This window comes from Battus philenor, unplaced genomic scaffold (genome assembly GCF_028537555.1).
Source record: "Battus philenor isolate CCGP_79_NKW_IND1 unplaced genomic scaffold, ilBatPhil1.0.hap1 SCAF_1, whole genome shotgun sequence".
Taxonomy (NCBI): Eukaryota; Metazoa; Arthropoda; class Insecta; order Lepidoptera; family Papilionidae; genus Battus; species Battus philenor.
In genome coordinates, this window is record NW_027181661.1 from 4,181,649 (window position 1) to 4,194,333 (window position 12,685).

General features: G+C 31.0%; 1 protein-coding gene across 1 annotated transcript in view; it reads left to right on the forward strand.

The window, feature by feature from the left end:
• The first annotated feature begins 427 nt into the window (after positions 1 to 427).
• Positions 428 to 12,685, forward strand: part of LOC137932931 (uncharacterized) — an 81,418-nt gene continuing 69,160 nt past the window's right edge. The window contains exon 1 of the mRNA XM_068776624.1: positions 428 to 678. Coding sequence (XP_068632725.1) covers positions 550 to 678 — 129 coding nt within the window. The 5' untranslated portion in view covers positions 428 to 549. The remainder of the gene's footprint in view (positions 679 to 12,685) is intronic.

A 12,685-nucleotide genomic window follows, 5' to 3' on the forward strand; every position in this document is an offset into this window, starting at 1 on the left:
GAAAATTTATCTTAAAATTGAGGCCCTTAATAAAATGTTTAGCACGATTACTATAACATTTTCTTTAGTCATAAGATAATTTTGTATTTTTTGTTTTTAGTAAAATTGTTTGAAAGCTAATTTTAGTCCCTTCTTAGTTATCTTTCCATCGTTATAATAATGATAATTTTTAACTTCCACGTGCCAAATTTTCTACATAATTGTAAAATTATGAAGTAATTTAAATACAAACATGTAGATAAGAAAAAAATGCATTTTTACAAATATGCTGTTCTTTGTATCTACGTTGTATGACATTAATTTTAATTTAGAAACTCACAGGAATGTATGTCGTAGTTATCTTTGATTGGAAAGTTAGTTCAACAGAAGTTATAAAAAAAAAACAAAAAGTATTGCACCATGGATGTATAGCGAGTGAGACGGAAAATTTTGTGCTGAATGTCGCAATAGATATATTAGAAAATTTCTTATTTTTAAGATCGTGTAATAATATTGTGCTTAACTTATGTTACCGTCAGAATATTTTTGTAAGCTAGTATTTTTGGGGTGATGGAGTCACCGCCTTCTTTCTCTACACACTCTGAGGCACCACAGTTGAGTGAAGACAGTGGCCTGCTGATTACAAGTGGTTCATTCTCCAGTGACTCTGCAAGTGGATGGCATCATATCACGTCCGAGGTAAGTTGTTTTTATGGACCATAAATACCATAACACTGTCTAAATAAAACACCAAACATTTAAAAACATCGCATAGTTTTGTCAAGTTTTCAGCATCTTTGTGTACAAATAATACAAAAGAATTAAAGCAAATAACGTATAAGCTAATCCCAGTGTATTTCTTATAATCATTTACTTTTTAATCCAATCTATTGTAATATTTTGAAGTATAGGTTAGAAAGTAAAAGTTTAGTTTGACAAACTTTACGCAGCTACAAATTGTACTAGCGTTGCCGATTGTTGTTTTTGCGTGTGTATACAAACAAACAATGACATTTAATTAATTTTGTACATGTTTTATTGGAATTTTAACTTCCAATAGTTTAATTAAATTGAAACGTCGTTGTGACGTTGTTTACACATGTCATACAAATGTTTACGTTTACGTCTTCCTATTGCAAATGAGTTTTTTTCTTGGTGCGTTATTTTTTTATGTAAATATAATGATTTTTTATATAATTTGATTCAGATTAAATGCTTTCTTTTTTTGTTTTGTTTTTTATTGTTTTAAGTGCATATAACAATTTTGTTGTTGTTCTTGTATGATTTTTTGTGCTTTGTGTTGAAATAACTCTATACATTTGTTTTATTCTTAATTGGTTTTATAAACACAAAGTATAATAATAATTTATTAAGTCAATTTTGGGTTTTTGTATATAATGCTTAAGAGTGCTTCTTACACCTTTATTCAAAAGTAAATCATTTTTATTTATGTTTTAAAGTCATGATTCACTTATTGCTTTTTATTAAATTCCTGTAATTATTTTGAAATCAAGTAATTTGAAACAAACTTAGATGTCTTTCAAATAAAAGTCTTTTGCTACATAATTTTTGCCTGAAATATTTAAGAATTGATGTTTATATTTTGGATTATAAGTTAATATGTTCAGTTTTTCTATCTAAAATACTTAATAGCGCAATTCTGATTTTGTGTTTTGTATGTTGGTTCTGTTTTTTATTTGTTGTGTATTACTTTTTATGAATTTGATACCCTAACTATATGCCATGAGGCAAGTGGCCTAAAGTATGTTTTTAATGTAAATTAATTTAGTGTTTGATTAAGTAATCCTTTTTAAGTAATTTTTGCAACATATAATGCCTTTATTGCTGCAGTAAAGAATTTTCAGTATGGTATCTAAATATATTTCATGGTAAACATCTATAAATGAACTGTCAATGTACAAAATTTGTATTTAAAATAAAATATCAAGTCTGGGTGATATTTTCACTAAATATATGAAGTTGCAAATGATGCCTTAGATTCATTTTAGATCAAATCTCTGTTGATTTTATTGAAGACAATCAATATGATAGGAATCTTAAAGTTAAACCTACATAATTAATATTACATTTTTTTAATAACATAATATTTCTATGGCCGAAAACAAACGCTTAACTAGGTCCTTATTAGAACAGTATTTTATCGCCAGTCAATAGCAACCGATTATGTCGTGGCGTAACCATCTCGTAAACCATTCATTAAGAATACCAAACGCTTGATGGGTGACACTCTAAGTCTTGGTTTCTCTTGCGGGGGCCTTTCACACCATGCATCCGCCGTAGATCTAAGAACAACGTCTCACAATATCGAGAAATCCTTTATGCTTCGTTACTGTAATCGTAGTTTAAGCTAGGCGATCACAATGATCTACCTCCTTCAGTCCTCGCAATCCAATCCAGCATGTTAGCAAACGGCAAACGACCATTAAATAAAATAAATTCAAAAATAAATATGTTCGCCTATGAAGTCCGACTTCATCGGTGAGAAAAAGTCATTGTAGTTTATATATAAACAAATAAATCGGTGATTTTCAAGGTCCTAAAAAAATTTAAATTGAATTATCAAATTGTGATGGATATTTCTGAAAAATAATGGACATGAAATCGGTTAGGTATTTCCCGATAAAAACGTATTTCAGAAGGAACTTTGATTACTGTTAATCGTTAGTCGTATATTTTAGGAAGAATATAATGCACAGATAAAGTAATATTCCTTTTTGTCGAAAAGAGGTCAGATAAGAACGGATTTTACGAAATACAGGGTGGCTGTAGGGTAGTTGAGGAGGCGTTCATTAAAAAAATGCGTATTTTCAAAATATAGCTCCTATAGGTCAGAATATTTTTTTTCTCATGTTAAAAATTGCAAAGAATTGATTGTTTCACATAAAACTCACAAAAAGTTAGTATAGTTAGTATTATATGAAAAATATTTGGTAGCAATATTGTGTAAAGAATGTTAAATCTAATTTTGTTTACAATTTTCTTTAATACAATTTTACAAAATGTATTCCTCCCTTATATTCTAACACGCGAAACACGTGTTAAGCGATGCAGATATTACCATTTCAAAGCAGGCAATCTAATTTTGAGACGTAACACTTCGCCCAACTAGCTCCAAAGCTCATACGACACTTTCGTCATGTACGGAACAAATTTATATAGTTTACATATTACATTATTTTAATAATTTACGTAAAGCCTGTAATTTTTTAATTAATTCTCTGCATATCGATATAAAAATGATAGATTTTTAACGATAATAAAAAGTGATATGCATTTTTATCTACCAAAAAATTTTGCCTAGTGTTTTTTTACATAAAAAAATCAGCTGTAAAATCATAATGTATTTTATTATACAACTTCATACATTCTGGTTTTCCCATAAATCAACGTCAAACCGAAATTGTACAATAGCAATATAGTGACTAACCACAGAAAATTAAATAATCACTATGTAAATAAATAAATAATCTATTTCACGTGTTACGTTAATTTTTTTAAAAAAATATCTAGTTTGTCGAAAAACGCTATTTTCTTTCAAAATCAGGCCATTGCAGTTTAAATTTTTATCTAGCGCTTACGGATGGATTACTCACGGTAATGTGGAAGTGGAAAAAAAAAATATAAAAATGAAGATCTAGTTATAGTAATGGAAAACAACATTAGAGTGCGTAAAATTTACATGCTTTTTTATATGTATTTTTTTTAATTATGTGCATGTCAGAAAGTTTTTAATTAATTATCTGAGGTTAGCCATTAATTGGGTTGAGACAGGTTTATGGGATAGTCTGTAAACGCCATCTAATTAACACTAAATACTCAACAAATAAGACTTAGTTATGTATCGGTGTATATAGAAATTATATGAAGTTTTAGAAATTGTGTCTGAAATAGAACTGAGTAATAGAAATAAAGTTTAGATAATGCCTATTGACGTTATTTTCAATATTAAATTTTATTTGGAGTCATTAAATTTCCAGTGTGAGACCTCGTTATTCAGGCTGGCTTGTAACTAATTAGGCTCACGTATATATCTATGAAAGGTCTTCCCATTCGTAGTCAGTTTCGCATTGATTGCACTATATTCAGCGCAACTAAATAAGGTATTTTCAATAAGTTTCGTTGCTGTATTTCCATTATCAGTCATGCTTTTACAAAAGCGGCGTTAGAAATATAAGTGTAAACGTAAAAACGCAAGCCGGCAAGTTTCAATAATGAACGGGACGTCGACTGTTTTACAAATCGGGATGGTTTATACAAAACATATTGCATTATCACGGTGCCGAGGCTTCTGTAAATTTCGCACCTAACGGATTACTTCCGGTTTTCAATTATTGGAACGTTGCACGTTAAATCAATGTTGATGACATTTCATTGTTGCACAACGAGCCTCCCCGCCGATAGAGGCAGCCGCCTATAGCTATGCGACCGATACGACGATGATTGATACACGACATGGAAAAGCAATCACTCACATTAATTAATAACTTGTGTTCTCGATTGAACTTCAAATTCAATTATTACCTTCGATATACCGACAACATTCAACTTTTTAATTTGCGTGCGAAGCAAAAAACAAGAGAGCCAAACAGTTACCATTGCTATTTTAGAGTGTCTTATTTATATCCAATTAATAATTTTACTCACCATTTTAATCATTCGTCACTAATTGGCGTTCGTTTTTCCATTTTGAATATCTTTTGACTCTATTTTGACAATAACCAAAAGAATTATAAAAATAACTAATTAATTTCAACTAACTCAAATACTCGCTATAAAAAATTGGGAAAGAATTTAAAAAAAATTCTCATGAAAGTAATGATGCGACAATTTCATAGTAAATTGTTGATAAGTTATTTTGGTAATCGCGTTTGCTAATACGTAAGCGATGTAATTAAGGTGCGAAATTATTCGAATACAGTTTATCTGTCAACATTTAGCTGAGCGTTATCGCGTGTTTAGCGATTTCGTATTGAATTTTCCGAATTGTTTTAATTTTGCTTTGCGAATGTTATACATATCTTTATTCGTGCAGTGCAAGCGTTCGCGAATTTTATAAACTTCGGGAAATAAGAATAAAATATTCGAAACCCCACTATTTGCTAACACGGCGAATCTGATATTTTTTCAACGCCGTAAAATCTGTGGATTGCTTTTTTAGTAAAAATTTTAATTTTTCGATCAAAATTATTCGATTGCGTATCCATTTTTATACATGAGTGAAATTCGATAGTGTTTGTTTCAATTATATTCATTGCATGTATAACATTTAAAATAAAAAAAAAATACTTTTATTTTATTAATGCAAGGATATTTATTTTAGTTATGTCTTTTGTTTAATTAATTTCGGGACGAGTGGATGGCACAATTGGCGCCACATCAGCCCGCTGGCGCGTATGTCCTAGGTTCAAACCGCAAATGCAGTTAATATATGAGCTGTACACTAATAATTTGCTTTGGAATCAGATTGCATCGTGATACGTCAATGCACATTTAAATACTGCGTAAGCTTTATCTTCCAAATTTTAAATTGATGCGACGAACCTTTTAATGTTTGATTTAAAAATTACAATGAACAGTTAGTTTTAACGGGTTAAATTATTATACGCGGTGATTGAAAATATGCGTAAAAGTTTTGAAAGAGTGAATGTATTTATATTGATTTAAAAGGAAGAAGTTAGTTAATTTGCTTTTAACTAATATATTATTCCCTATATGGTATTCCCTACTCAAAAAATAACGTTTTCAGAGATAATAAATAACTTAATGATAATATAGATAACAAAAAATCATTTTCAAAATTCGCATTGCTGCATATTAAAATTAATTATACTTTATTATCTATCCCAGACTTTGGTCAGTCGCATTCCAATAGAAAGAGAAACTTATTCCAGAGTGATCACTTTATACAGGGCATTAGTATATAAAGTTATTTACTGACAAATAAGTTATAAATTAATCCCTTTAAAACTTATACACCTCTAACTCATCATATATATAACAATAAATAGTAGAGTAACAATTTGTAGCACTTTCGACTGTTATTTTAGTGAGTTAAATTGACAGCATTAACGTACGTACATTACGCCGGAGTTTATCATTCAATGCCAATAACCTGTCATAGTCCCTTTTTTAACAATAATACGTTTTTTATGTAAGTTTTACTACGATTTTAGTAAATCATACGTTAAAATTTACTATAAAAATAATGACAAGTTTATTATTTGATTTTACTTATATTTATTTGTTTTTAATTACATTTATTTGGATTAATGCCTGGTACGGCTAAGCTCAAGGTCATTCAGAGATGCAGTGTAGAAGGCCATGCTCGAAGATTTGCTGCGAGATCGAATCAGAAATGAGATCCGCAGAAGAGCCAAGATTACCGACGTAGCTCGATGAATTGCTCGTCTAAAGTGATAGCAGGTTGTGCATGTCGCTTTTGCCAACGTTGGCTATTGGGGCCGAAATGTTCTCGAGTGGCCAACCACTAGTCGGTAGACGCGGCGTGGGTAGATCCCCCGCTAGGTAGACCGGCTATAATTAAGGTCGCGGGTAAAAGTTCCTGGATGCAGCGCAGGATAGATCATCGTGACGATCTTTGGACCTATGTCTTGCAATGGGCGTCTATCGGCTGAAATAAAAAAAAGGAAAAGACAAATATCTAGCACAATGGTCGTCTGAGAAACCATCTTTGTCGGTTATCTTTAAACCCAGTGTATCTTTTACTACAAGAGATATTTTAGATTTTAGCAACACTCATTTCTAACCCAAAGATTTAGCCTGTGAAAATTCTTGTATTACAACTTACAATATTGGAATAATACAAAGTCCAATAAGTGCCTCGACTTAGTAGTTGCGTCATTAAATTTCAGCCACTATAAGTTTTAAAAACTTTACTTATTGCCAGATAGTTGCTTTAAAAAAATGGTCTCAGTTTTTTTTGCTATGAGTGATTATTCCAGGAGTTTTAATATTTGACAATTTTTAAATGTAAGTTCAGTGTGCAATTTAGTCATTCGAATCTGTAAGAAAATGAATGAAATTTCTAACATTTATACGTAGCTTATAATGCATATATATAATGAATTTCCATATTTTTTGCTAAGCCAGATTAACTAGAGAATGACGCGACCGATTTCGTTAGTTTTATCCATTTAATCTTTAAGCCACCGGGAATGTTTTTATGGATGAAAACATTGAAAAATTTCAACTAGAAACAATACAAGCCACAGAGGTAACTGTTAAAAGCCATTTTAAAAAGTTATGTTGTAATGTAAATATAAAATATCACATTACAAAAGTCATGCAATGTGCGAAAGAGAAAACTTTTTTTTATAAAGTGATTGCTTTGTGATAAGTTTTATTTATTAATTTTCTTATTAGACAAGCAATCATGTAATTTTACACATTACTAAGTAATTTTCAACATTATATTTATTTATAATAAAATTTTAAAATTGAATTTTCTGTAAAATATTTGTTGATATTTTTAAAGACAGATTCGTTAGTGCGACAAACGTACTAACGAAAAGTGTTATATTGTGTCAGCCTATTCAGACTCGCTAGGCAAATATTAGTAAATCCGTGGCTCAAATAATTTGTGTCGCTTGCAATTTTATTTCGGATGTAATTAAAATCTGAGGAAACTAACATATTACTCTAAACTTATAGAGCAACTGCGAGAGGAATTGCTTTAATTCTGTTTCAATTTCATCATCTACGTTCCTGCCACTTGGATTGGGAGAATTAATTAATATGATTAGCAGGCCATGTTCGGGAGGCCTTAAAGGGAAATTATTAGCTTATTAGTTCTCAGATTATGTAGTACATACTCATTTATGAACACGCGTTTTTGAGTAATTTTCGAAATTCGAATTCGTTCGTACCCGTTATAAGTTAAAGCGGTGGATTAATAGAAAACACTTATGTCCAAAAATCCCTAAGAAGCAAACGTATAAGTAAAACGACACTGAAAATAGTTTCTTTTGTTAACTCATCAACTGCTAATTAATGCCGAACCATAATGTGTCATCTAAACTTTTTTTTTTAAATTGGTCCTTAGCGTCATTACAAAACAATCATCAGTAATCTTCACTTGTAGTTAAAGTGTTCGATTGCTTTAGAAAGCATTTCAGTATCAAAAGTTTTTATCGATGCTCATGTGTCAATGAACAGATCCTTTTGTTAATTTATCTGTTGAGGCACCAATTGAAAACATTGAAATCGTCTCTATAATTTCTTATCGATATGAACTTTACAAAACATGCAATTGAATAAGATCTTTTCGCGAATTCTACGTAAGAACGATAAATTTTCGTATTACTTTTTAACATAACTACACGTTCCTTATTATCTGTTATCTTCATTAATATTAAAAAGTCAAAAATCGGTTCTTTGTAACTTTGTAATAACAACATCGACCCACCAGGGACTGATTAAGTTTGTATTAGGGGGACCGGAAAGTAATGTCGATTATGCGCGTACTTGGAAGACGTTGTATACTAGATGGCAAAAGGTTGTTGAAAACAAAGGTGAAGAATATATTGTTAATTAGAAATAAAAAAAATGTAGTCGTGTGAATATAACTTAATTAATAAATTAAAGCGACATTATTTTTGGGTCTTCCCAATATATATCTTTTACATGTACTATGAAAGAACCGATGTTTAGTAGCTTTGCCTATAACAATATAATTATTTATATGTTGATTAGTTTTTATATAAATTAATATATCATTCAATACGTTGTTGATTTTTTACGTCATAACTTGGAATATACACACATGTTACTCCTAAAATAAACTAAGTTAGGGTTGAGAAATATATATTGTCATGTAATTCTATGAAAAAAAAAACAATTGTGAATACAGCACATATTTTAATAGTTTGATTACCTACTAATATTATTTTATTATTGCAAAATAAAAGAAGGTAATATTTAAGTCCATTAATATTTAACACCTAAGAACTCTGAACAAAGAGACACTTTTTTTGTAGAAAATATTGCTTTTAGTAATTTTTATGAATGTATTAATACTCTTAATTATAAAATAATTACATAACTTGTTGCTGTTGGTAAATTTAAATATAAACAAATCCTAGTTTAAAACAGAGCCTATTTTTGTCAAATAAAAACTCTTTTTAATAATATATTTTTAATAATACATATAACGTTTTGAAGTTGATTATTACGTGGATCAAACACTGCAAGAGTTAGTTAATACTCAACTTAAAAGAGACACTTGTTTTAGTATAACAACATATAGTCGATTCAACTCATAGATGCCCTCTGCAATCTATAACCTCTCTCCAAAATTGCCACGCTTGGTAAGCGGGTTAGCGATCGCAGTGTGGTGTTATGTTACGCAAAGGACGTTGTTGCCCATCCTCTGAAAACTTGTTTGTGAGCAGTAACAATCAAATATAATTAATGCACAAGGTGTCAATTACATAAGATTGTATTGCGGGAATCGAACTCGTGACGTATGGTCGCAAGTGTCAGTACCCTACCGCTGAGCTACCACTGCTCTTCAATATATACGATAAGTAAAACAAATATGTATAACAAAACATGTACGATTGAATAATAATTTTTGTATATATGATTGATATCGTAAAACAAGTTGTATTTACTAGGAAATTTACTAATTAGTGCCCTTTTACGCCTGTCCTTGTAAATATTAGTTAACTAGCTAACAAAACATCAAAAGGTGGAGTAGAATTCGCATAACCGCAATCATCGTAAATTATTGATCCCTTGACTGTTTTTGTGATAACATAGTAGAAGTATTTAGTTCTTTAGAAAAAAAAACTTGTGGATGTAAAAACGCAATAACTAATTCAGAAAAATAATTAAATTTTGCAAACTGCGTTAAAATGTACGTATGTAGTATATATCGTTACAGCCCAAAGGTGCCCACTGCAAGACATAGAGCCCGTCCAAAAGATATTTAGAACATATACTATAATCACCACGCTTGGCAGGCGTATTGGCGATCACATGGTACACAGAAGACGCTGTTGCCCATACTCTGGAAAGTTGTTTGTGATATTGGCAATAGATTAATGCACAATATGTAAATTAATTAAGATTGTATCCCGGAAATCGAACTCGTGGGCTACTATCACAAGTCTCGGACTAGTACCGCTGAACTGCTATGTACTATGTACGCTAACTTATATATAAAAAGAGGAAGCCGTGAACTGTCTCACGTTATCTGCAGAAGTTGATCATACTTGGTCACCTTTGTTCCCTCTCATATAAATAGTTTGCTAAACATTCATTATCGTTATATGTTTCTATCAACTGTACTCAAGTTTAATGTTGTAAATACAAACAAGCTCAAAATCCAATTACCGAATGCCTATATCGAAGCTAGCAACAGGGCAGTCACGTTGTATCCAGGCCTAAAACTAATTATTGTCTTCGTCATAATAGTGTTAGTTCCGGTGCGACTGGACGCTGAGGCTGATATAAAAATAGGTCGCCTGTTATACTAGGTAACGGGACGTCGATATTGCATTTTAAAATTTAATTATTCATCGACTGTGTTTACAGATACGAAATGTTTAAAAATAGAGTTTCTTCAAAAACCTTTAAATTTTACGTTAGTTAACTACTAAAGAACGTTATACTTTAAAAGTATGGAGGTGTTACTTTTTACGTTCATGTATTGATTTAATTTTAAAATTTTTATTAACCCTTAGTTTTGTTCCAGTTGTTGGATCCTGTTAACCATGGTATTAATTTTTTTAAGTGGTGGTCAAGTTATATATCACATTATGTTTGACATAGATTGAATCATCTCATTACATCCTTTTGCAGTGTCTATTTATTATATTTATATTATATTTTATCAGTTATTTTAACATTAATAGCCACATCTTTATTATTTAATACATAATACCATTATCCTCTTAACGTATCAGATACCACTCTATTAAAATACAAATACAATTTTCTAATCCTTTCAAAGGTTGTTGTGCATAAAACCGCCGAGTCCGATATACCGCAGTCTATATTTCTGTATTGTAATTGCAATGTCATGTTTGTACGATGTACAGTAAAGAGAAAAGTTAATTAAAGATTTTTAAATCACAAATTAGCTTGCAGCAAATGAATACTTCTGGATATGATAACCTTACCGCGTTTTACTTTTATTATTTAATCACTTTCCCACATTCGATAGAGTTCCGCTATTAATTAAGGTATAATTGTTCTTTTCATTGCTGTTATCGTTTCAGCCGTGTGACGGTAACTCCTAGGTATAAGCCTCCACATAGATTTCCTATAAGGCCGGTAGGAAATGGTCTGCTTCCATTAAAAACCTTAAGTAATTTAAATTCTCATTCATCTTCATAATAGTCATGTCAGCTGATAGATTTCCACTGCAAAGCATATGATCCCCCATAAATCGTCAGGATGACCGGTGACAGAATATAGTTTACACTAACATAAGTGCTGATAAAGTCAAACTAATTACATTTCGGTATGAAAAGGAATCAATATGTTACCTTACAATATGCAGGATTATTAATTTTAGGTACATTTCACTTTTCCATGTTCAAACAGCGTATCATTTATACAGTGATAAACAATTTTCACGGTATTGCTTTAAAGAAACGCTCTCTGGACGATCCGAAATTTATAATAATTCATAAACATGAAACGAGAATTCGGAGAAGCGCTTCAGAATCTATACGAATAAAAATTAATTGCCAAATGTGTTGCTAAGCGCGAAACTCGAGAACGGTTTTGCCAATTCGTCTAATTTCCTTTAATATTTGCTGGACTAATATATTTAAAGAGAGGTAAAAACGAAATATTTGCTATAAAAATAGTTATCTTTTTCAGACAAATCGCAAGATAAAATAACTGTTATTAACCATCTTAGGCTTGACAATAATCAAAATTATATAATAAATAATCGAAATCAAACGCATTACAATGAAAATATATTCGTATTAACAATTTATTGCCTTGTACAAACGTTGTTTTTGTTATGACGTTAAATCAATAAATAAAGTGATCATTCTGAAGTATGTTTAAATTATTTATTTTTCGCATTGGACTCTGCCAGGTCAATAGCTTTTAACAGTATGAAGATTGGAACAGGTAGGATGTTATAAAATAAGCCTCAATAAAATTCAACATCGATTACAAATATTTCCATATTTTAAAACCGTACAAAAAAGCCTATTACACAAATTATTTATACACATTACACCGTAATTAAGATTGCCCGTCCGTCCGCAAAGTGATTACATGCATACGCAAATTTGATTAAGAGAGAATAATTATAGCAACTGAGACGGCGTCCATTAACAAGTGTATAGTTCGCATTATATAGGCAACGCACAGATGTTTCCATAATGCGAGGATTTGAAGCTTAGGTCAATACGTTGCCCTAATGTGGTTCCGAACACCCCTGTTTGATTACATTTGGAGCTTCAGTCCGGAATCATTAACACGCTTCATGTTTTAATCGGGTTTAACGCCGAACGTATTTGCTTATTCCTTGTTTACCAGTCGCCGTTAGCGGACGCTGTCTAACGGACGGCCTGCACTTTCGCGCGCAGCGTCCGATCGGACGCAACTGCACCGAACTTTGAAAATTCTCTATCGACCATCAATTCGTAAAATAATTCGGATAGTTGCATTTAAGCAATTTTGAAGTAAATTAAGT